The sequence below is a fragment of the Pogoniulus pusillus genome, chromosome Z (assembly GCF_015220805.1).
Source record: "Pogoniulus pusillus isolate bPogPus1 chromosome Z, bPogPus1.pri, whole genome shotgun sequence".
NCBI lineage: Eukaryota > Metazoa > Chordata > Aves > Piciformes > Lybiidae > Pogoniulus > Pogoniulus pusillus.
In genome coordinates, this window is record NC_087309.1 from 100,493,001 (window position 1) to 100,519,666 (window position 26,666).

General features: G+C 42.9%; 1 protein-coding gene across 7 annotated transcripts in view; it reads left to right on the forward strand.

The window, feature by feature from the left end:
• The window catches only part of SEMA6A (semaphorin 6A), a 134,131-nt gene extending 107,903 nt beyond the window's left edge, over positions 1-26,228 (forward strand). For 5 of the 7 annotated variants that reach the window (XM_064140809.1, XM_064140812.1, XM_064140810.1 and 2 more), the window contains one exon: positions 6,402-9,004. In XM_064140809.1, coding sequence (XP_063996879.1) covers positions 6,402-7,579 — 1,178 coding nt within the window. In that variant the 3' untranslated portion in view covers positions 7,580-9,004. Of the gene's footprint in view, positions 1-6,401; positions 9,005-23,420; positions 23,533-25,375 lie in introns of those variants that run through there. The other 2 variants (XM_064140815.1, XM_064140817.1) reach the window with 2 other exon arrangements.
• The last annotated feature ends 438 nt before the right edge of the window (positions 26,229-26,666 follow it).

The following is a 26,666-nucleotide window of genomic DNA, read 5'->3' on the forward strand; positions in this document are numbered from 1 at the left end:
CTGTGTTGTGAAAGAAGGCAGCTTCCAAACTCTTGTGTCACCATCGCAGCCTCACATTGTGCTGTTCAAACTGGGAAGCTGTTAGCTCTTGGTTTTCATTCATCAAGCAGTTGTAAAGGTTATAAGCTGGAATTGTAATTTGTGCTCACTATGCATACACCAGAACCTAAACTTAGAGAAATGTGACAGTGGGGCTCTTTGTGATGTTCTGCCATCTGTGTCCCTGATCATAGGTGAGACAAATTTAGGCTTCATCACAGGATGTTTCTTGTTATACTGTACATGCTAAAAGGACACAGATCTTTTGCTGACCCTCTGGACTTGAGGTCTTCTTTCTGCAGATGCTTCTTAATTGCTGTTCTCCTGAGATAGACATCTTCAGATATTTTTCCAGGTAGAATTCTGATCATTACTTTTCAGCAGTGGCTTTTCATCAAGTTTTAGCTCTACTTTTATTTGCTTCTGAGAAAATAAGTCAAAGACCTCACAGAAGTCAAAGGTTATCATGTTTAATGTTTTGCCACAAGGAGGTAAGCCATTGATCCTGTCAAGAAAGGCTGTTTGTCTGATTTAATGTAATTTATTCTTTGTAAATTTGCCTTGGCTTTTTTTTTTTTTTTTTTTAACTAATTACTTTGTCATCTTTTGGGTAAAACCTCATAAGATTGATCATTTAATCACTTATTGTTGTGTCATTCATATTCTAAACATTGCACTGACAGATCTGTCTTTTGTGAGGTCCTCACTTTGGCTCATCTCAAAGGCGGGTTAAACACATGTCCTTTTTCAGGAGCTTTTCACACTCATACTTCCTTCAGTGTTCTCCAGTATAGTATACAGTGTCTAGATATTGCTTTCCCTAGGTCCTTAAGCAGCTAGGAATAAAATCCTGGAGACAATTTGAAAATACCTACATTACCTAACTGCTTTTACCTCTTTTCTCTGACTTCATTGCATTTCTGATTACAGATCAGTGTGGAGATATTTCCTGAAAAGTGAAGCAGGGAAAGGAGTAGATGCTTCCTACTCCATGTCTTTCCTCATCAGTCTTTTTTATTGATGTTTATTGTCCTGATACTCATTACTCTTATTTGGCTCATGCCACGTGTTCCTTAGAATGAGGAACTCTATATTTTTTGGTGTGATTATTTCATCCTAATTACATTGCTGCACTTGGAAGTTCTTTTCTGTTAGAACTGGGATCAAAACGAGTCCAGAACATCTTCTTTGATGTTTTCCTAGCATAATAAATTCAGCAGTGTGTATATCTTGCTTTTTAACTTGTTTTTAAGCAGATATATGACTCTAATCCTTGAATAATTGAGTTAAATGGTGAAAAGAAAATGTCTCATCCCTTTCTGCTTACAATAACCTAGTATACAGTAGATCTACATTATTATATCACCTCTGGTCTTTTCTCCCTTGTTTTCACCCAGAGACGTTTAACAAGTCTGCTTCTCACCAGTTCCAGAACATCAGAAAAAATATAAAATTTAGTGTCTTATTGACTTTTTCCCATCTACTTTCAGAGAACAAGCTCAGTGCTGTGCTCATGTGATTTATCCAAGCACTAGCGCATTTCAGAATTGAAACACTTTGAAGGTTCGGAAACATTTTTTCTTCACATCCTCTTAACCGACCAGACAGACAAGACAACTCTGTACCTTACCTACAAGCTCTTCTAGAAGAAAGAATTAATTATGTATAGCAGAATAATACAGTACCATATCAGGTCTTCTCTCTCATTAGATAAGTAAGAAGAGGTGATTTTGCATGTTCCAGACTATTACAGTACAGGACATACTGACTGAGAAAATGAATGGTGCTGTTAGGAGATGCAGACAAAAGGACATGGGATGAAATTACAGAAAGTTAGTAGAGGAGGAAGGATCAGGTTTTCTGTGGGAATCAGAATGGACATGAAAAGTGGAGGATATCAGGTAACTAGCCTAGCTCCTTTTAACAGCCAGAAATAATCATCACATGTGGGAAGACTCTGAAGTCATAAACCTAGTTGTGATTTGCAAAATGCAGAGCTTAGAAGGCTTCAGGGAGGTAGATAAGTGCCAGCATGTTTGTGGCATTAGTAACACGTAATGTCTGGTCTTTCAAAGTGCAAATATTTAATCTCATTTATATCTTTGAAGTTTTTTTCAATTTTAATACTATTTTTCACCAAACCTCTGTGAAGTATAGTGCCAATACAAGTAGTTCTGCTAACAGTATCCCAGTCCAAAGAGTAGCTGGTTATTATCCATAGTGATACACCTCCATGTACTACAGAAAACAGCCAATATTGTGGATGAAGAGTTCAGAGCTCATAAAATGAAACAAGCAATGTGTTTTGCTATTGGGAAAGAACCTACTGCAAAGTGCTAGACATAGCATTTTAAAAGTAAAAATATTCATCTTAGAATAATTGTTATATTATTAAATATAAGATTAAAATGCTATTGTGATGTTTATAGCAATCATGCTTTACAGTCTGATTCCATACTATTTTATGCAGCTAGCCCAATCAGTTTTCTGGTACATAAGGTCTTAGATAGATGTCAGAGAATATGTAACTATAAGGCTTTTCAACAGGAGGTAATTCTTCAAAGGTTGGAGTCTGACTGTTTTAACTGAGTTTCAAAAATATGGGCCCTACATTTTTCTGATTAGTTTCTCCATTTATTTTAATTCTTTGAATTATAAGTGCTAATGAGTAATCCTGGACTGGGCCTTGGGGACTGTGTTGGTCTTTAAGAACTGCATGATCTGTAAAAGCACACGCAATGCAGTTTGTAAAGTGTCACGGATCCTCTCCTATATATTTGCTTGTTCTGGGGCCATAGTTGGCATCACATTTGCTTCTTCATCCCAGTTTGTGACGGCAGTTACTCATGGTGCTAGGGGCTTAAGATATTGGTTGACAGTGACTGCAATTGTCAGCCTATTTTGTATTCAGTTTTCCTCCTTTGTGGTCCTGACAAGAAGCTGAATATTCCTCATACTTACTTGTATGGATGCCATAAACATGAATACAGGGATAAATCTTGCCCATCTTATTTAAGTTAAAGCTTTTGGGGTTGTTGGAGTAGCTCAGGTCACATGGATGTTGTCCATGATAAAAAATAAATTATGTCCTTAGCCTGACAGTGTATCCAGAGAAGATTCATTGCCTGGAGCAAAGCCACTAACGTTAAATATCCCTTAATGGCAGTATAAAAACATAATAAACATTAGGAAGGTTTGAGTTCAAGAGGAACTAACTGTTTTAAGACCTTCATAAATTTCTGCCCATAAAACACCTGCGGCATGAGTAGATTCATTTCAGCTACCCCTTTGCTGAGCACACATGGTCACTCAGTCTGAGCTTTGTGGTAATACCATAACACGGGTCGTAATGATTCAATATCCGTTGGTAATGTAAAACTGAATATTTCATACTGTTTCCATATGCAGTGATGCAGATTTGTGCTTAAAGGCATTTTTCATTTACAGAGGAGGACTTGGCCTAAAGCAGAAGGCTGAGTGTGTAGAATAAACTCACTTAGCAGGTAGGAAATGTCAGGCATGGGCACTATGTCCTGTCAGTGAGAGAGAGGTCAGCACCTTCCTGTCCACTTCTCATCACAAGGAGATTTTAGATAGTAATGAAGTTTCCATTTCTCTAAGTTGAACAAACCAAGTATCTTCAGCCACACTTCATCAGTCATGTTCTGGATTCGTTCATCACCTTTGTTGCCCTCCCTTGGACACATTCTCATATTTTAGTACAGCTGACAGTTAGGCCATCAGAGCATGTTGTTGACTTGTATTGAGCTCACCATCAACCAAAACCACCAGCTTCTTTTCTGCAGGGCTGCAGCCCAGCCTCTTCTCCCCAGGCCCATATATAAAAGGATATTAAGTTAGAAAGGCACGGCTTTCCTCTTTCTGCTGGCCTTCACTGTGGGCATTTTAACCTTTAGGTAAGCAATGAGCAGGTATTTTTAGTCTTATTGCTCAAGAGAGCATATCTTTTAGGAAGTATCACAGTATCACAGTATCATCAGGGTTGGAAGAGACCTCACAGATCATCAAGTCCAACCCTTTACCACAGAGCTCGAGGCTAGACCATGGCACCAAGTGCCACATCCAACCTTGCCTTGAACTGCCCCAGGGACGGCGACTCCACCACCTCCTCGGGCAGCCCATTCCAGTGTCCAATGACTCTCTCAGTGAAGAACTTTCTCCTTACCTCAAGCCTAAATCTCCCCTGGCGCAGCCTGAGGCTGTGTCCTCTTGTTCTGAATGTGCATAGAAGGTGTCCATGACATTACAGTTTTTTAAACTGAAGCCTTTCTTAGCTTCACACCCAGCAATGCATTTCTGGATAAGACTTAACACTTCCCTGACCATCCTGCCCACCAATTTAAGAGTCTGTTTCTGATTCTCCAGTTAATGACTACAGTCAGCTTTACAGGTGTAAAGAAATTTGATCTCAGAATGCTGCAGAGTACAGCATATAAATATCAGCAGGCGAAGGTCCACACCAGACCAACACCTTTGTAGCGAAATGTGTTTAGTGCTGACTGCACTTCCGGTCTGTATACAGCAATTTTGTCTGTGGATATAAATAACAGAGCTAGGTGCTACTGATGCTTGTTGAGATGGCAAAGGACAGAAAAATCTTCCTCTCAAAAAGCTGGTGGCCTTTAAAAGTGAGTACTTTTAGAAACAGTTAAATGGACGATTGCCCCTAATTATATATTGTTTTTTGAGATTCAGTTTCCTCCCATTACTTTTTACTGTTAAGGCATTTATATGAATGCAGGACTTTATTCTGTTAACTGATCTTCCACTTTTGCTATTTATTCTCCTTGTGAAATCATCATCCTTTGTCACAGCACAACAATTCCTGTGACAGCCAGCTGTGATCTAACAGGGGCTTATGATTTCAAGAACTGTTTTGCTTTTAGGTAGAAAGTTCATATCATATAAGCAAATATCCTTTGTCCATCTAAACACCACAATTAAATGGAGACAGAAAAATGTATGCTATAGGAACAATGCTTCATCTAGCCAGAACCTTTCTGTGAAATAATGTCAGCTTTTGAGTGCTCTTTTAACACAGTTTGCTGAGGAGTATTTTGTATCAGGTTCTAATTCTGGGCCGTTGATACCTTCTCTGCCAAATGCACAGACAGTGTTTTAGAAGTAGTTGATTTGTGACATGACATTTGTGTATCTTCAGAGAGTCTCAGGAGGTACATTTTCTGTCTTACTCTCTATCCCATAATAAGAACAAGGATTACATTTCCTTAGAGCACGTAGAGATTTTAATATCCCAGTACTGGGACCCTCTCTGGAGAATAAGGTGGAAGAGATGTTCCTCCAGCTCTTTATCAGGCTGTGGCTCCTTCTTCTTAAGCACTAAGAACAAAACCAGAAATGGGAAAAAGGAAACTAGTGGCTCTGTGCTTGTGCTTCATTGGTGTCTCTGGCTTGTTGCTCAACTGTGTCAGAAAAAAACTGCTTTATTCAGAAACTCAGGGTATTGATTACTGCTGTGTTAGGGACTTCAGGTGGGAGGAGGCTCACTTTGCCAAAGATGCCATCTCTGACAGCAGGCTCTTGGAGGGCCAAGTAAGGTCTGACAATGCCGTCTGACCACTGCACAAGACTTCAAGATGAGGCCATCAGAGCCAGAGCTTTCAGATGAGAAAGCATAGGCTTCAGCCATGAGGTCAACCTACTCGTGTTCAGAACAAGAGAGCACTTTTAAAATGAAAACAGCAAGGACAGTCATTTAGCAGGCTCAACAGATTTCAACACTGTGCTCTATCTTTTGTACTTACTTAAGCATCCTCCCAAAGCTCAGGCATGTGATGCTGACTTTTAAAACACATGACAAAGATAACAGAATGATGAGTGGAGAAAGGAGCCTTAAACAATGTGGGATACACTTCTCTGATGTTTGTAGACCTTCTGTCTTCCCTCATCCTTTTAAAGGTTTTTCAATGTGAATAGTTTACTATAGTAAAACTAAGGTGGTGTTAGACAAGGAGAGATCGGATGGGGGGAGGAATGAGCAGCATGTGGGAGGATAAGAGGTAATGGCTCTGGCCCACTCATGTCAGTGTGATCTGCCCAGGGCCAGGATTTTAAACCAATTACACTTACCCTGCAGGCAGATTCTTTCTCCCCACCCGAACTTCATGATCTTCAGCGGCAACTGTATTCAAAGCCCAAGGCTACATGAGAAAGATGTAGCTGCCAGTTACAGTATGTCTCCAAATTTGGGCAAGATGATTGCAAATCACATTGCAAAGCACAGACAAACCACACAGGCATACCTTTGACCAAAGTAGTTAATGATAAGTAGCATTTCCTTGTCCTTAGTTTGTTTAATTGCTGTGTGCTGTTTATTGCAGGAGTGATTCGCGAGAGTTACCTGAAGGGTCACAATCAGCTGGTGCCGGTCACCCTGTTGGCCATTGCTGTTATTCTTGCCTTTGTCATGGGGGCCATCTTTTCAGGAATCATAGTGTACTGCATCTGTGACCATCGCCGCAGAGACGTGGCTGCTATGCAGAGGAAGGAGAAGGAGCTGACCCACTCCCGCCGTGGCTCCATGAGCAGCATGACTAAGCTCAGTGGCCTCTTTGGGGACACACAATCCAAGGAGCCGAAGCCTGAAGCTATCCTCACACCTCTGATGCACAATGGCAAGCTGGCTACCCCAGGCAGCACTGCCAAGATGCTAATCAAAGCTGACCAGCACCATCTGGACCTTGCTGCCCTGCCAACTCCTGAGTCCACCCCAACCCTGCAACAGAAGAGAAAGCCAAGCCGTGGCAGCAGGGAATGGGAGAGAAATCAGAACCTCATCAACGCCTGCACAAAAGATATCCCCCCAATGGCATCACCCGTGATCCCGACTGACCTGCCACTCAGGGCTTCTCCTAGCCACATTCCCAGTGTTGTGGTCCTGCCCATAGCCCAGCAGGGCTACCAGCATGAGTATGTTGACCAGCCGAAAATGAGTGATGGGGCTCAGATGTCTGTGGAGGACCAGAATGCCACTCTTGAGTATAAAACTATCAGTGGCAAAAGCCCCAGCCATGGGGTTAACCTGGTGGAAAATCTTGACAGCATGCCACCAAAAGTACCCCAGCGAGAGGCTTCCCTTGGGCCCCCAAACGCCTCACTGTCGCAAAGTGGCCTGAGCAAACGTCTGGAGATGCACTCTTCTGCCTACAATGTGGACTACAAGAGAAGCTATCCTACAAACTCACTGACAAGAAGTCACCAGACATCGACCCTCAAAAGAAACAACACTAACTCCTCTAACTCCTCCCACCTCTCCCGCAATCAGAGCTTCAGCCGGGGTGACAACCCACCACCAGCCCCGCAGCGAGTGGACTCCATTCAAGTCCATGCTGCTCAGGCACAGGCTGTGACTGTATCTCGGCAGCCGAGTCTCAGCGCCTACAACTCGCTGACAAGGTCAGGGTTGAAACGCACGCCCTCGCTAAAGCCAGATGTACCTCCCAAACCTTCCTTTGCTCCGCTCTCCACGTCCATGAAGCCCAATGATGCGTGTACATAATCAGAGTGAGGTGGGGGGGGGGAGGATGGCGATTAATCAGAGGTTGCCCTTGAAAACCAGTGTTCTGCAACTGTTATCACTCACTCCTCTGAGAAGATGGTTGTTGCAAGCTGAAGATGTGTTGGATTTCTGCTCTCTGGGAAAAGTGGAATATTTTTTTAAACCCGAGCCATATGACACATGGTCGAAGGTTTGCAATTGCAGGACTCACCCCCACAACCCGCCAGTTCTTTGCTCAAAAGACTAACCCTTCATCATAAAACATTGAGCCAAAAGCACACAGGTGAAAGATGACTGTGACATTTCACCCCCCCACCCCCAACTGCACAGTGCATTCCTGAACTGGGAGACAGTGCTCTGAAAAGCAAAACAAATACTTACAAAACTGAACAAGTTAAAAAAAAAAAAACACACAAAAACAAACACAAAACAAAAAAGCAAAGAAACAAAAAATATAAAAAATTTAAAAATTTTAAAAAAAAAAGGGAAAAAAATCCATTGATAAAGCTAACTCTGACTTAACAATGGCAGAAGTTTGCTACGTGCAGGTACTGTGAAATGATGCCCATCAGTGTTACAGCCATTTGGTTACAGCAGTTAAATGCCGCGTTGGGCGAACTATGTCATAGATTTCTGCTATCCTTCTCTTTTAGTGAATAACACGTGACTGTTAATGCGAGTAACTCCTCTTATTTATTGTTCAACTTTTGGTTGTTTTTTCCTAAGGAAATGACTTCTGCATATCATCATCCTGTGAGCAGCTCTTCAGAGAAGTACTTTGAAATTTACACGTATTTAACATGAAGCCCATTAACTGGAGTAATTAAAACTCTTTTATTTTTCCAATAAATTCACTGAGTTATCTAAGTTGGAGCTGGAATTCTGAACTTTGTGCCTGGACTGCCTGATTAGCTGAAAAAAAAAGGGGATATCTATTTAAGTCTCTCAGCTAATTAGCTGCCTGGGCCTCTGACCTAAGACAGCAGCAAACAAATACCACAAGTTCATAACTTCTGAAGCAACTGCAAGAGAAACTCTTAAAAGCCGCACATTTGTGCACCATTGCTATCAACATGGCTTTGTCAGTAGCTAATACTTTCTGTGAAGGCACCAGCTTGTGATGTGCCATCTCATTTCACCTTGCATGTGAGACGGCAAACAAAATCCTCAAACAGTGTGAACTAGTTAATATGCCGGCTGTTACCATGCATAAATTATGGTCTTATCACACGGGTTTTTCGTGGGAATATATCTGTGAATAGCCTGTTTTCTTCCACATGTAAATTTGTGCCTTACACCCTCAGTTGTGTATACTTGTGAGCTGTAGTATGTAAAACCTTTTTCTTTTTCCCCTTTGAGTAATGCAAATATTTATTCCTCCTCCAAGACCTTTGAAGAACTGGAGTAAAGACTTTGAAAGCAGAACGTGGTGGTTATTGTCATAACCCCGTGTCCCTCAAAAATTAGGCTAGCACCATACCCTCCACCTCAGTTTGACTTTCTAGCTGTGCCAAGTCCTCTCTCAAAACCACTCACAAGCGGGAATGCTCCCAAGTCACCACACCGGGGATTCTGCCTTCCCCACCTCCAGATCCCCCTTTATCACACATCAGCATAGGGATCATGCTCTTCAGGCAGCAGGGAAATGACCAATACCTTTGTCCGTTGAGCTGGTGTGTCTGCTGGCTGGGGACAAGCACCAGTGGGGGAGGGGGGCCCAAGCCCTGCAGAAAGCCCAGCCACACATCTTGCAGCAACGCAGGGCAGACAGAGCTAGGACAGGCAGGCGGGCTCCTGCTGAAGCTACCTGCTGCTCCAGAAGGATGCTGCATATACTTCTTTGGGGAAAAAATGTTTTGGGTTTGTTTTTTTGTTTGTTTGTTTTGTTTTTCTTTGTTTCTTTTGTGTGTCTGTGCATGTAGCTAGGCTGGGAGTGTGCGCGTACACAAGTGTGTATGTGTGTGTGCGTGTGTGTGTGTGTGCGCGCAGGTGTGTAAGTTCCTTTCCAGTCTTTCAGTTTATGCAAAAACGTAGATGTGTTTTTAATCTGTTACAATTACTGTGTCAACATACTGTAGAAAAATGATGGGGATCGCTTCTAAGCTTTTTTTATATATATATATATATATATATATCTACTGAACAGTATGTTTGAGTAAGGCGGTTGTTTCTGTTTCCATTTGGTTTTTAAAATTTTATACTTCCATTTGTTTTTCAGGGTTTTTGGTTTTGTTTCTGAACGATTGAAAAGGCAGATTTTGCGTCCATTAGCTTAGAGATGGTATATATATAAAATCTGGATGGTCTAGACCAAAGTGTGTAACAAGGGTGCATGCATGTTCTTTCATTTCATCATGGCTTCTTTTATGAAACAGTTTTGTTGGCCCTTAGTGAACTATGCAGACTGGAGTAGATAGATCTGTATCCAAAGCAATGTTGTAGTTTTAATGAGAACAAACAGAAAACCCTTTGAAAACAGTAGGTAGCAAGATAATTAAAATTAAAAAAAAAAAAAAAAAAAACCAACACCAACCAACTTACAACCTTTTTACCAAGCTTCAAATCCCTGGAGCACTAAGTGTGCAGGTAGGTCCCCTCGATGTTACCCCGCAAAGCGTTCTCCTAAAACGTAGAGATGAATAATCATGGCAACAGCTTGTGCAGCAATCTGCCTTCACAACGTACACCACACCACTTACTGGACTGACCTTGCAACATGCATTTTGTACTCGGTGGGTCCTCTGTTTTTGTCCTTTCCCAGCCCCTGGTCCCCTTCCACCCTCTCTTTCGAGGGATACATGAACCTATGTGTGCCTTTGCTTTCCACCCTTGCTATACACTGGTAGATGCAACAAATTCAGACTCTCATTTGTTGTAAAGTTGTAAAGTATCGTGGTGTCACCAATTTCCCTTCATTTCCACACACCCCCTAACATCTGATTCACAACTTAATGTATGTTGTAAAAAAAAAAAAAAAAGGAAAAAAAAGAAAAAAAAAAGAATTAAAAAGAAAGAAAAGGAGGAGAAAAAAGGGGAAATAAAAGCTCTTGATTACATATGGTAATAAAACCAGACTGTTCTACCTTACTCCTTGTGTCCTTCTTTGTGTTCTTCTATTTCTACCATGATTTATCCTTTTCCTTTAAAGGAAACCAGAAAACTACCAGAAAAATGTGATGATGATCATTTAAATCAGGTTATGGTGAGAAAGAAATTTGTTGCTTTCTGTCTCTTACAAAAGATGAACTCGACTTTAGAGTAAGGCGATGATAATTAAAAATTGAATCACACATCTTCTCTCCCTCTATTCATATTCCACATTTTCTTTTTATGAGCTTGTTCATCATCTAATATTTATGGCAGACTTGATAGTTTAAAAGATCAAGGCTGGGATTTAAGCACACGTGGTCCACCAGAATAGATCATCACAGAGATGTGACTTCATCTCCAGGCTTTACATATTAATAACAGAGGAGTCTATGTTTTCCTTTAGGAGTCATAAATTTACTGTGCTTCATAGGCCTTATTTAGAGGATGCTGCCATAGACTAATTCTACAAGGAATTGTTTGGAAACATAAATAACAGGAGTAGATAGTCTCCTTAGTCCTTGGAGTCCTTAAAACATGACTATATTCACCACATTGATTTTGTGTAAATGAGGATCACTGCACGCAGCTATCACAATACAGGTAAATGCTTGATTGTTACTAGGTTTAATGATTTTGCCTTGTGTTAGGAGTTTCATCTGTCCTTTACTTTCATGTGTCACATTCTCCCCTTCTGATCTCGTGAGACCTCACTTGGAATAATGTTCTGGAGCCCTCAAGATAAGAAGGACATGGAACTGTTGGAGCAAGTCCAGAGAAGGGCCACAAAGATGCTCAGAGGGCTGGAGCACCTCTGCTATGAGGACAGGCTACAAAAGTTGGAGCTTTTCAGCCTGGAGAAGAGAAGGCTCCAAGGAGACTTTGTAATAGACTTCCAGTATCTGAAAGGGGCCTACAGGAAGGCTGGGGAGGGACTACAGACAAGGTCTAGCAGTGACAGGATGAGGTGTAATGAATGGAAGAGGGGAGATTTAAACTGGATGTTAGGAAGTCCTTTACAGTGAGGGTGGTAAGACACTGGAACAGGTTGCCCAGGGTGGTTATGGATGTCCCCTCCCTCCAGATGTTCAAGGCCAGGTTGGATGTAGCCTTGAGTGACCTGTTCCAGTGGAAAGTGTCCCTGTCTATGGCAGGGGGTTGGAACTAGATGACCTTTGAGGTCCCTTCTAATCTAAACCATTCTATGATTCTGTGACCCTGTAGAAATGAGAGATCCAGTCCAGTAATCTACCTTTTTGTGCTTGAGCTTTCCTGCACTTTCAGGAGGTCCTGTTCTGGACCTAGAACCATACCAGTATGCGCTGGTACTCATGCTTTGCATCATAGATAAGCCTGACACTGGTTTCACAGAAAATGAAGTACTAGCTTCCTCAAGGAGCAGAACATGATCAGTTTGAAAAGAGAAGTCAAAGCTTGGCATGCTCTTTTCACTGGGAAGTGGCGGACTCCTCTACAGCTTCATCTCTTATCTCCATCTCTACCCTGAAGGATGCCAAGTCTGCAAAGGTGGACTTGGCATGGCAGAGGCATGCAAGAGCAGAGCATTGCAAACATAATTTTTCAGTGCCTTTCCACAGACATATCTCTGTTTTTTCTTGAGAGTGCAGGCTTCCTTTGAGCCAGGCACACTTGCATGTAGATGTGCAGTGTGGCTGCAGAGAAGATGCCTGCCACAGCTGGGAGCTGGCAAGTTTCCCTGAGTGACGTCATGGAACCCCAGTTTGGGAGCCAGTGATGTTGTGTATGGTCACAGAGTGCTTCACGTGCTGCTGCTTTTGACATGTATGCTCCTAGAGTCAAGGCAAATGGGCAAACAAAAGCTCTCCAGGTGGATTGTTTTCAGTCCTTTTTGAAGTCACTCCACCTAGCTTTGTTTGAAATACTTCATATAAGCAGCACCTAGAAAAGCTATTCAAAGATTAATATATCTCTGTTTTAAGATCAATATTAACTTTTCTTGATAAACAATTGCAAGTTACTGTCTGGAAAGACTTGGCCTAGGACTGCTTCTAGCAGTGGCACTGCCTGCCTCCTTTGAAGAGATTCTTCATCTGTTGTCTGTGAAAGATCCTCTTAAAGCAGGAGCTTGAAGAAGCAAGGGCAGGAAGAGGGATGCCCTGATGCAAGAGCCATGTGGGGCCTGTAATGGTTCTACTTGTGTGGCTACAAACTGCTGGCCAAGAGAAGATGAGAACCTAGGCCCATAAAGCAGCTTTTCCTCTACAGCACCTCCGCAGACACACCTCTGCATAGTGCAGAGACCTGTGTTACCACATTGCTCTGCAGAAATGACAAGGAGAGGAAGAGAAAGAACTATGTACACTAAATCCTTCTATCTTGGTGGCATCTTGGCCAGCCAAATGCCGCAGAGACACCTGCAACAGCACACTGACAAGGAAAGGACCCTTCACCAAGCATCCACAGCTCTCACACCAAGAAGAGACGGTGCCCTCAACTCCATACAGTGCCTTTTGACAGAGGAGGAGACCCCTGAGCACTGTCTGTTTGAATCATGAGATCTGTCCCCTGCAGGGACCACCGGTGCCACATGGCAGAAGCTCTCTGTGGTTGAGCACAGCAAAGACGACGCCCAGGAGAAATCAGGGGTGATTTGAGCACTTCAGTCAAGTTAGTGTCACCTTATTCATCGTATTAATGGTACTCATGTTGACCTCATTTAGCATGTCATCGAGGATGCACGGAAGTTCATTTCCAATCAGCATTAATTTGCATAGATATTTTAACACAAAATCAAACTCTGCTGAATGACTGAAAACAATGTCTCTGTAAATAAGTCCTGGTCCACCGCTGTTTGTCCTCTCTCCCTCTCAAAGGCATGGCTCTTCAAGGCATACACAAGAGTGTCGTTTCAACGCTAACTGCTAATCCAACCCCATTGTACCTTCTGCAGCAGGGAATATTTTGTACCTGAAAGCTCTTCGCATGAAAAATTATGAGGCAATCAGAAAAAGCATGGCCAGTTCAGTGTATTTTACTGCCAGCAGGATGGTGATGTGAAAGGCTGGTTTTGCATAAAAAGGGATGCCAGAATAAAATGCCAGAACATAATGTGTCAACACTAGGAACACAGTGGTCCAGCTGATGACTGGAGTAATTTCAGGGATGCAATTCCAGATCACTCTTCTGTCACAGAATTACCAGGATTATTCTGTGTTCTGTCCTAAGGCTGGACATGTATTCTTGCTCCCTAAAGCTTGCTTATAAAACTTGTTTAAAGCATTCTGGAGGACCTCAAGTGGTAACCTTGTCTACCCCACTGCACTGATGCAGGATCAAGCAAACCTAACCCATTCTTTGTGGCTGATTGGAAATATGCTTTATTCTGGGAAGAAGAGAAAATTGCCCAAGGGATCATTGTCAAGAGTTTCAAAGTACCTAAAGAAAATAATAAACTAAGAAAGTGCATTGGACTGGCTTAGTTAAGGCCAGTTTTCTCTTTATCCAATTAAAGTTAATTTCCCAGAAGTATGGCACCTGCTTCAACCAACAAGTGTTAGAGAAACACATTGTGTCTCTAATATTCATATGCTTCCTGCTGGTGCATGTGTCTGCTAATGAGTCTCTGGGCAGTCTTTCTATTACTTCCCTCCCCTTCCCCCCCACCCCCTCTTTTTTCAATAGATTCAAGATATATGTCTTTTCAGAATAAGTACTCAGCCCGCCATCATACACCTTGTGTGGGAGAATGATAATGTGTTAGGTTTCTTTGTATGAATAGAAACAGGTAAATACTCATCCATCCCTTACCTTTGTAATTTAAACAGTGTAAGTCAGTAGGGAAAGGCTATAATTGGAGTCAGAGTAAGTGAGGTGAAAATTGCTAGGTGGCAGTGCCATCTGCATCTTGTTTTAATTAGCCAAGTTTATTGTCAGAATATAAAACTTTCTGCTATTCAAGTATTTGGCTTACTTCAACCATCAGTCCAAAGTGATTGGCACATGTCTAGGTAAGCACAATTCCTGACCAGCAAAAGGAGAATTATCCTCCCCACTGATCTGGCTAACAGTTACCATATCTGGGAGTAGAAACAAAAATATGACTAACCAAGATCACTGTCACATCTGCTTAGTGTTTCATGACAAACTCTATTAAAGCTAACAGCACCACTGTTAATTCAATTAGATCAGTGTTTTCCTTTGCTAGCCATGATGCATTTGGAAGACCAGCAACTGTATGCAGAGTGTGGCTGGCAGTCCACTGCAAGGAATAATAGCATCATAAATAATATATTAAGACGAAGACAAATCTAGCAGGCAGCAGTCAGAGCACATCAGCTGTATAGCTGAACCCTGCAATATCACAAAGGGGGAATGGGGGTGGAAAGAAGCTATGACAGGAAATTATAGCAACTATAAATGACAGGGACTACAGGAGGGAACAAAACTCATTAGGTCAGCTCTTTAAGCAAAGTGCAGGGGAAGCAGAGGCCAGCCTGACAGCAGCAGTGGAAGCACTGCGTGCCCTCACATTCATCCTCTTTAACATGAAATAGCAGGCATCTAGTGCTTGATTTAAGAGAAGATGATAAATAACAAAAGGTAGCTGGCAAGGAGCTTGGTGGAAACCCATCTCTTTCTCTGGCCTGTAAGCTCTGCCCTACTAATCAGTCCCAAAGGAGATTTTTCTTCATCTGCAGCCCAGGACTGGGTGGGCTGCACCTTCCAGAGCAGTCAGGCTGCCCACTGGTGTGGCAGAACTGCCACACCCAGGTACCAGCTGAAAAACTGCTCTGATTTGGGGAAGGACCTTGCCCAGTCAGGGCCTCAGCCTGCAGGAGTGTATGGCATAGGTAATTCAGAGTGAATGAGTCCTTTTTTCTGACCTGCTGTATTTGGACTAGCAGGTGGCATCCATCAGCATGTGGGCACAACATGCAATAGCTCACATCCCAGAGAGTAAGAGCTATGCCTACAGATATCCTGTTCCTAGCCTCTTTTGTGGTGTGTGGAAAAAAAACCCAAACTGTACCTTTGCCTCAGCCAGCATGCTACTAAGAAAGATGCTGATAAGAGCTTCCCAAAACATTTTCTGCCCCTTTTATTTTTAAAACTTCCTTGCTGTACAGAGAAAGACACTCTGTGTAGGGGGTAAAAAAAAAAAAAAACAAAGCAACAAACCAATAAAATTAAAAAAAAATCTCTGACTTTTAGAAATTACATAATCTTACCAATTCTCAACAAACACAATCTAATGCATTCAGTTTGCTGACCAAGGTATTGCCTCTGATGGTACAGCAAACTGCAGATTGAGCTTTTTTTTTTTTAAAATGCTGCATAAATCGTCTGTGAAGCAACCTTTTATAAGATATGGTGGTTCAAACAATTTTGCAAAGAGCAGGAAACAAAGAGTTCCTTTTACACTAAAATGGTTTCCTAGGAAACACTGCAAAATGCAACGTGATATCTCTTTGTGGAAGTTCAAGGACTTGTATGTGTGAGCCTGTTTCTTCTGACCCTCTTTTTATTATTTTCCTTCTCTTTTTTTCCCCCCCTTCTGGTGTGGTGCTTGGTATTGCTGGCCAATTTTACCTTTTGATCGTGTCGTAAGAACAGAGCAAGCCTGTACCACAGCAACTCAGAATCTGAAGGACGTTTTTTCTCTTTGAAAATCAAATGTCTTCTCTAAACAGAAAAGAAAAAAAAAATGATCAAAACAGAGTCTTTTCATCTGTAGCACCATGGTTTCAGAATAAGGAGAAAACAGTGACAGAAAATTCACAGAGACAAATTTCAGGCTTCAGATGTTCCTCATGCCTGACCCCCAGTGTATTTTGTTATCTGTGTGGAGCCTATATAACACACAACATATACTGGTGGGAGCAAAGCAGAAACCAACACCCTGAAAGGCTAATCAGGCATCTGGACGTGCATTATAGGAAGATTAGACACATGTCCTGATCTGTTTATCCAGATCAGACTGACTGAATATACCTGACTGCATGGCTCCTTCATTAGTTGTACTATTTTGAAGGATGACATAGCATTAAGTGCATTTCCTATGCACGTAAAACAGCTGCAGAAATACTGATGTGTAAAACTCTTTCCTTCAGCCCTGACTATTCTCAAGACCTCCATATGCTAAAATCCTAAGGTAAACAATACATGACCTCATACAGTGATGCTAACATCGCTCATCCTCCCAGTTGTGACCTGGGCTCCCAGATTCATGCAGTTCTGCCTAACATTATGTCCAATTAAAAATAAATGTTATGGCCTAGACGCAGAAGCACTACAGCAGTGTGTATGAGGCAGCAGAGCCAGAGCAATGGGGCTCAAGACTCATCATGGCCAGCACAGTTTCTTGCAAGGTGTTCCTCAAGAAGTTGTTTTGCAATAGACCATCACTGGATATAAAATCTGAGCATGGCTGGGGTTAGAAAATGGATCTTAGGAATCCCTTTGCCTGTTTTGGAGAAACAGTGAACAAATATTTCAGGAAAAGTAGTATTTAAAGCAGAACATTGTCCATAGGAGGCAGAGCATAGGCTGTCCCAGACAGCTTCAGCCAGCAAACCTCCCCAGGTTAACTGGACTGTGTCTTTGAGAAACACCTCACACCCACACTCTCCTGACATGTACTTATCCTCAGTGCTGTGTTCTCCTTCTTTAATACATTTTAGCACATTGTTGTAGCCAATGGTCCCTCCTGCCTTGGTCAGAGCCTGGGTCAGAAGCAGGCTAGATCATGCATGGTGATGTGTTTGGATCTGGTCCCGGGAAAGGTCCCTTGAGCATTTCTGCACTGCAGGCAACTGTCAGACAGGAGCAAAGAACCTCAGAACAAAGTCTTGAGATGTTGTCTCATCTTTATAAGCACAGCTTAGTCCAAACAGCAGGTGATGTTTACTGTCAGCACAGAAATGTGCTACTGAATTTGGCAGGGTGACCAGCAATTGAAGAAGAAAGCAGTGTTTGGATCCAGATGTGTACCTTGGAAGAGCTGCAGAGAATACCTGCCGGCAGCAGAGGTGCTGACCCAGTGAAACACTTAACTAAGCATTGTTTCAGCCACTGAGCTCCCAGTTTTAAAAACGGGACTGAATGACCATTTTTCTGAGCAGGATCCAAGGCCATCTCCTGAGGAAAATATTCATCCACCATAAAAACAACTGCCCTTCAAACTAGGAAACCTCAAGGAGTTACCTGACAGAGCTGAACTGACTTTAAAGAGTGCCACGCCGATGAAGGCAAATTGCAGGCTTTAGACTTGCTTCCTGTCTCCTTGGTCATGTCCCACTAACTCTGTGCAGATCTATTGGTTACCCTGCATGGCACTTACTGACTGTCCTTGTAAGCATGTTGGAAACAGAAAGGACAGAGGAATAGGTCTTGAGTGTTGCAGCCTGCAACAGTGTTTTTGTTGATCCTCTGCTGTACTTGCTCTGCTGTACTAATAGGACTAAAATGCATTTAAGTAAGATCCCATCTTTTAGGTCAGCAGATAACTGAGTCCACAGAAATGTGCTGTGGTTACACAAATGCTTTCTGAGTGGAAATGCTTTCCCACTCTCCTAAACTGTTTATTCTGGGTGCCCAGTTACAGAGGATTTAAATAATTCACATTTACATTCAAATAACTCTCCTTCAGCACAACTGCTACATTTAAATATCTCTTAACTGCAGTACATCTGCTTTTAGAGATTAAAAACCTTGTAAAGGCAAACACGTTTACTAATGTGAGTAAGTTATACTAAGTACTACTCAATGCAGGGAAGTATGACTTTCAGGTAGGTGCCTCTGAGATGAAGAATAAGTGTGAGTTAGCTTGAGATGCTGAGTCCCAAAGGTGTCTGTCTCCCAGCTCACCACGCAGTTAGTTTAGACCTTCCAGCAGCCAGTCTCACCCATAATCACAAATGATACAAGATGATCTCTGATACTCAAACACAGTATATGAAATGCATTAGGCAAACTGGCAGAAAGATAAATAGTCTCCAGAGCATTTGCTTTTAAATGAACATGCCACTTTATGTAACACATGCAACCCGGCAGGTTTCATCTCAGTTTTTCAGTGACTATGAAACAAAAGTCTACCTAAACCAATGAACTACTAGCAGATGCAGTGCTGGGAAGGTCTTCACTCACTTTGGCCCACCGGCAATAGAAAACAATGTATCATCTTTGGATTCTGTGACTATGTTACACAAGGGAAAGGACAAATTCCCCTTCTGGGTCTAGAAAAAGATGTATGTGAGCTTTCCCCATTGCTTTAAAAATAGAAATGAAAAGTTGTCCCACTAATACTGATAATCCAGAGAGTGCTCTAGTGTGATGTCTTTCCTGACCTCTATGCATTGTCTATTTGTGACCAGCAGGATTTGGCTTGTGTATGGAACCTTCTCAAGGAGGACCTGAGTCACTGCTTCTCCTGTGTCTGGCGCTGCAAAACACAGACACTGGGAGCATTGCAGGGAAGGGGACATCTGTGAGCACAGGGATCGGTCACTGGCAAGGATGCTCTCAGTTCTCTGCAATGGTTGCACAAAAGTAGATCTTGCTCCATTCAAACCTAGAAGTCTGTGGACATCCACAAGTGCTTTCAGTCTAGTTTGGAGAATGCAGGAAACCTTCATGTAGTTCAAAAGGGATTTTAATCAGATTGTTCCTTTTTAATTTGCTCTCTTCTCCCCCTCATCTTGCCGCCTGCCCAGGGACTACATAGTACTCAGGTACAGAAACTACTTTGATGCAGAATAGGCTGGATGACCCACTTTATAAGGAGGCAAAGCAAAGACTCAATTCAGTTTGTTTCAGGCTGGCTGCAAATCAGAAGCAGGGACAAGAGGCAGTCACAAAGTCCCAGGTTGCTCTCATCCATATTCTTCTCTGAATTGTGCCGTTTTACAGACAGTTTTCAGGAAAGGTACAGCTCTGGAGCCTGCAGAGTCAGGTGGCAGAAACTAGGGGGAAAAGGAAGAGGGTTTAAAAGGAAGAAAATTCTCTTTTGTAAAGAATCTCCAAATAGGGCAGGCATGCAGGAACTTCTGTTTCAAGCAAAAGGAGCCAGGAACAAAAGATGTCCCTCCCCGCCGGGTGGAAAAAGAATACAAAGGGGAGCTGCTGGTGTGAGAGCAGGGAAGGAAAGCAGCATGCTGCTCCTGGAAGTGAGGGGCAAGGGCTTTGGATCACTCAGTGTAGGGGGGGGTGTTTGCAGAGCACCTCACTGCTCTGACTGCCTTGCCCAGAGAAGTGCATGATGGCCTGGCCAGCAGATGAACCACCAGCTTTCACCGGTCCCCACGTGCCCTGTGGCTTCTACCCTGCCCTTGACACTGCTGTGGTGATCATGGCAGGGCCAAGGGACAGGGAGGCAAAGGTGATGCCTGCAGCTTTATGGAATTTCTGCTGTCAGAAACCATGCTGCAGCAATTTGACCATAAAACTTAAACTTCACTGACATCTCTAAAAATATTCTCTTTTTTAAAGTATATAAATATCCCATCTGCATTACATAAATTTTATATATATTTTAAAAAAGCAATACTCAGCTTAGTATACAATAAATTAACTTCTTATATCCAATTTTTGTTACAGCAACTTGTTTGCAGCAGTAGTGGCTTGTGAAGTTTTTCAAGAGCTCATCATCATCAATCCTTTCCCATTCCTTTATCAGCCCCTTCAAAAGTGAGATTTGATAACTGTAGAAATACTGGCAGAGAGTAGCCTTCTGCACCTCCTTCTAGTTCCACAGGGCTTTACCAGGAAAGCACAGGACTGCTTGGGTGGGGGTTGCTAACAGAGGGCTCCCTCATGTGCTGCAGCATAAGGTTGGCTGGTGCAAGGAGGATGCTCCTTACCCGGGGAGGAAAATTCCCCGGGGGTAAAGCAGAGCAAGGTTCTTAAGGGTCTCGAAGACCTCACCTCTCCCTCAAATGAAGTGTGAATGTCATGATCTCAGAAGTAATTAATGTCAAGGAGTTGGTGGGGAGCAGCAGAAGGCTTTTTCAGAGGAGGGTAGATAGGAATGAAAATTCTGCTATCTTCCCACAGAAAAAAATAGCATTGTGAGGATAGAATTTAAGTCATTTATGAGAATGTCGTGGCATTACTCAGGCAGCTAATTAAAGTTTGCCTCATGTAAAGATGAAAAAAAAAAAAAGGAGTGAAACATTAACAGCAATAAAAATGATGACTGATTTGTTTCCAAATTCTACCAAAGGAAAAAAAAAAAACCAAAACCCCCTCCCAAAACCAAACCTAACCAACAGACAAACAAAACCAACAACCAACCAAACAAAAATATCACAGAGCCAGAAAAGTTTTTTTTCTGTTTCTCCTCTAGGATACAAGCACTGCAGGAAACCAGCTGCCTCCTGCCCAGGGAGACTGTGCTGGTGGCCAGGAGCAATTAAACACTAGATTATAGTTGGGCTTCAGTGATTTACCTCTCTAATCAGTCAGCTGTACTGCTGCTGTCAAAGTAGCTTGGATAGTCTTCACTTAGTGTTTCTCTCTGTTTATTTGTGGAGAGTTTATTTTTAAAGTGGAAGCTAGTGCCACAAGGGAAGTGCTACCTATCACACACAACTATTTCAGCTGCTGTCTCTTCCTGCAGGCTGCTCCATGTTCCCAGCAGAAAGGGCTGGGACAGTCCCACACATGAAGAGCTAGACTGCTGTCTGCATGACTGGCACAATGCACGTGGCAATACCTTTCTTTTCTGTCCCTCTTTTGCTGCCATCTGTGGCAGTGAGCCTCATGCCTTTGATCTAAGGCAGGGGAGGAGACTGCTTGCCATTCCCATCCAGCAGCTCTGCCAAGGAGGCCTGGAAGTTCTTCAGTTCCAGCAACTTGGACCTGGACCACATCCTTTTCCTCTTTCCTCTAGTCTCAGGATGTTTTTGGTCCCTGCTGTGACTTTGTCTGTGCCAAAGAGGAAGTGGAGAGTTGTAACACCCCCGTGCAGGCTGAGGAAACTTTGCTTGCTAGTGGCGTGAGCTTGCAGGCATTAGCCCAGGTTTTCAGACCACTCCATGAAATCATTTTTTAATGTATATTCATGCCCATTACAGAATCCAAATGTATTCACAGGCTCACAGAAAGCTGAGGCTGGCAGGCATCTCCAGTATGTCTCCTGTCCAACTGCCCTGCTTAAGAAGGGTCACCTAGAATAGGCTGGCCAGGACTGTGTTCACTTGGGGTTTGAGTATCTCCATGGATGGAGACACTGCAGCCTCTTCTGGTAACCTGTTCCAGCATCAGATCACTTCCAGAATAAAAAACTACCACAGTTTCCTTATGTGTAAACAGAATTTCCCCTATTTCAGTTTGTGCCCATTGCTGCTTGTGCTGTAACTGCACACCACTAGAGAAAAGTAAGTTCACTGATGATATGAAACTGGGTAGCAGGTGGTGACACACTGGAAGGCTGTGCTGTTGTCCAACAAGATCTGGACAGGCTGGACAGCTGGGTGAAGGTGAATCTCATGAAGTTCAATGAGGACAAGTGCAGAGTTCTATATCTGGGGAGGAATAACACCAGCCACCAGTACCACTAAGGGCTCTCCTGCTCTGTGGAGAAAGATCATGGGATTCCTAATAGTCTTATCCATGAGAGAGCAATGTGTCCTTGTGGCCAAGAGGGCCAATTGCATCTTGGTGTACATTAAGAAAAGTGTGTCCAGAGGCTCTAGGGAGGTTCTCCTCCCCTTCTACTCTGCTCTGGTGAGACCACCCCTTGAAATACTGTGTCCAGATTTGGGCTCCCCAGTTTGAGGGCACAGATCTGCTGGAGAGAGTCCAGCTGAGAGCTCTGTGGGTGGTTTGGGTATTTGAACATCTCTTCTATGAAGAAAGACTGAGAAAACTGGGACTGTTTAGTCTTGAGAAGAGAAGGCTGAGAGAGGATCTTATCAGCATCTAAATATCTGAGAGATGGATGTCAAGAAGAAAGTACCAGTCTCTTTTCATTGGTGCCAAGTCACAGGACAAAGAACAACAGGGACAAGCTAGAACAGAGGAGCTTCCACCTCAACATGAGGAAACATTTCTTTATGGTGAGGGCGATGAAGCACTGAAATAAGCTGCCCAGAGAGGCTGTGGGGTCTCCTTCTCTGGAGACTTTCAAAACCCACCTGGATGCATTCCTATGGGCCTGCCCTAGGTGATCCTGCTTTGGCAAGGAGGTTGGACTCAATGATCTCTGAAAGTCCCTTCCAATCCCTAATATTTCTGTGATTCTGTGACAAGCCTGGCTCCCTCCCATCATATATCTGTATATTTTAATCTTTTTTTTTAATTACTCTATGTGTAATAGAAAAAGCAAAGAGAGTTTCTGTAACTGAAGCAATAACTGAGCCAAATAACATACAAAGGAAGAGAGGCAAACTGCCAGGAAAGTGAAAGTAGAATGCAAAGCTACATGGTAAAACAAGCAGTTAGATTGTCTGTTTGCATATGAGAGCATCAAGACGTGTTATCAGGTGCTAACAAACTTCCTCGCACCATATATTTAGATATCCCCTAAAGTGTGCACTTCATTCAGAGTGAAAAGGATTTTCTCTGGGATAACGCCACCAGAATCCCCCACTGCATTTCAAAAGCTTGCGTTACTGCAAGGCACATCTGAAGCTTCAGAATGAGGTGTCAGAGGCTTTCAGATGGGGCAGAGAGAAGCTGCTTCACTGTAGCTGCACAAGCTGCTGCTTTTGGCACTTCAGAAGCAGAACCAGTTTGAAATACCAATCTAGCATAAGCCTCTGTGTTCCTGCAGGATGGTCCAGCCCCTGTAAAGAGCAGCAAACAGCTTCTGGCAGTGGAAAGTATTGGACAGCCTTCTGTACAAGTACACATTCACCCACATCCTACCATCTCCATTAATGCAGGTAATGTTGCTGCAATTAAACCCCAAGCATTTTCCAAGAAACCACAGTTAACCCATTTGTTTAGAACAGTTTATCAGAATAACATCTCCTATGTCACTATGTGGTAAGCACTGGTAAATAGCAATGTTTTTTAATGGTGAGTACTGCCTGTAACATCCTCACTTGAAGACCTTTGTGCATTAAGGAATTTCCTTCTGAATAGTTCCATTTAATTTCTACGTTTTCACTTAACTTGATGTGCAGGCACACAAGTCAGAGACAGACGTTTTTATCATCCTCTGCTTACAGTAAAAGATTACAGTAAAACAGTCTTGAAGTCTCACTGAAGGCCATCTTATTTTTTTTTAGACCTTCTCTGAGTTCACCTCCATAGCTACACCCACCACTTATGAGGAACTGCTGTTGTACTTGTCATCAGTTAAAGGACATTTCTATAGGCTACAGCAGCACTGGGCGAATGGAGCCAGTCAGCCTGGGTGGTGCACAATGCTGGACAGCACCATGCACTGAGCCTCAGCCTTCCTCCCTCTATGTTGCCTCATTAAAACCTAAATTCATGTCTGCAAGCTGAAAAATCAGGTGGAAATTTGGGCCTTGAAATCTCAAACACTTGCTCATATATACTTTAGACGGAGGAAGGAAATAATGCAGTCTTTAAAACAAACCAAAATCCTGGGGGGCACTGACTTTACAATGCCTCTGGTATTCAGTCATCACCTGTTTTCTCTTTGAGGAGAAAAAGGCTTTGCAGGCAATATCTAGCTTATTGGTAGCATATAAAAGGAAGTACTTGCAGATGAACCTGTGAAGAGGCAGAGGTTTCACACCAATACTTTATATAGAGGTAAAAACCTTTCTGCTGGCAGGATACCAAGCAGGATGGCAGACATCCACCCCTGGTAGGAGGTCTTACAGGCACTATGGATAACAAATATCAGTTAAGTAGGTATTTTTTTGTAAGGTACAGAATAATTCTTCTACCTAAAGCTATGAATTTTGTCAAAAAGTTTGCAAGGAAGAGATAGAAACAAAGATTTCTTACAGACTCCTTTTTTATGGTTCTAGATAAAACAACTCATCTTAGTAGGAACTCACAGGAATTCTTTTTTTCCCCCTCTGTTTATGGACATGTAAAATGGCTTTATTATAATAAGATGTTATTGTGTTTGTATCATTTATTGACATCTCTGAAGTCTTTTAAGAAAAACAGATGAAAGGTGATATACAAATACCGAGTACATCATAAATTATTAAAGGATGCTTCAAAATATGTTGGCTCAGTCTTCGTTCCATCTACTGAAACCAGATTTCAGAATGAGAAATAAAAAAGGCCTCTATGAAACTTTTCCCTCCTCAACATTGCACCAGTGTTGTGCAGGACAGGGCCCAACTCAAATCTGCAAGGCATAGCAGAGGTACACTGTAGGAGACAGAGTATCTAAGAAACTTTACAGGCTCCTCCTTGGTTCTCTCAATTTAATTAAAAGAAAGGGAGGAAGGCACCCACAGGGAAGGAACTCAGAGCTCAGGAAGGAAGGAAGGAAGGAAGGAAGGAAGGAAGGAAGGAAGGAAGGAAGGAAGGAAGGAAGGAAGGAAGGAAGGAAGGAAGGAAGGAAGGAAGGAAGGAAGGAGAAGGGAAGAGAAGGGAAAAAGGAAGGGAAAAGGGAAGGGGGGAGGGGAGGGGAGAGGAGGGGAGGGGAGGGGAGGGGAGGGGAGGGGAGGGGAGGGGAGGGGGAGGGGAGGGGGAGGGGAGGGGGAGGGGAGGGGAGGGGAGGGGAGGGGAGAGAAATTAATATTAAAGTTGACTATTTGTGGCTATACCATTTGAGTTTCTGTCTTTCAGAGCACCCGTGCAAGGAAGAAACCCTGAGGGCAGCAAGGTTAAAAGTAAGCAGCCCTGCTGCACTGCTGTGAACAGCTGTGCCTGGGAAAAGCAAATTATGCAGCTGCTGCTGGGCATTTAAAATGTATATGAACAAGCTGTCAGACCAAGATCTAAAACTTATTCAGTTATTCAAACTAATTCAATTCCATCACCCAGCTCTGACACCCCGCGGCAGTTGCTGCAGACCATTTTGATGGGAAGTGATATGTAAGTGCAAACACCTGGGAGGTGAGCGGTGAGGGGGGTGGGTCTGATACAACAGTCATCACCATGGTTGTTAACAGCACTGGCATTTATGTGATCCTAATTACACTGTAAGCGTAAGACAGGCAAGGAAGGTTCACACTCCTCTTCCTGATCTCACAACATCTGCAGTTTCCTGTCCGCCCACCCTATATGTGTCCCCACTGCTCCACACATTCTGCGCAGGCCCCCACTGCCATCAAAACTGACTGTGCTGACTCACTTGCCTTGTCCACAGACATGGGCAACACATTTCGAGTCTTGAATGTTCCTAGTAGGGCTTACATCAGTATTGTTCAAGCCTTCAGCATGTTTTAGATCACCAAGGCAATAAAGGAAATGATTGTTTGCAAGGAAAGGTTGGAAGGAGTGAACTTTTCCCCCTCTGTTAGCCTTTGTTTAATCACAGCCCAGACCTTTGTGACTATTAAAGCACCTGATACAACATGTTTACATTCACATATCTTTGTAAGAGTGATAAGAGCATGGAAGGAAGTCTTCACTGAGACCAGATTCTGATTTATGCTACAGTTCCCATCTGCAGATGTTATTCTCCAGGATTTTCAAACACCAGTTAAGTCTAGACATGGACATGTTGGTTCCAAAGCAATATTGCATTAATTGTGATGAAGATAAGTTACAAACTGTCTTTCTGGTAGATCCTAAAATTTGGTTACCAATGGTGCTAGATCCAGCAGGATTCTCACAGGACTGAGTCTTGGGCCAGCATTTCTGAATTTGTTGTCAATAAATATTCCAAAAGAAGACGCAAAATCTTCAACAGCAGTGTCTGCAGATGCTGTACTCATTGTCCAGCACTGAGTAGCAAGCAGCATGGATTGTGGCTGCTCACTGAGATGACCTAGATGCCAAGTTACAGTGATCTTTTGAGTATGCAGGAACCTACCACCCCAATGGGATAATTCAGGAAGCATGCAGGGAAAGGCTGGCTTACATGTGCTGTATAGGCTCAGCATGCACCCCACTTTGAAGGGAGGTAGCAAGA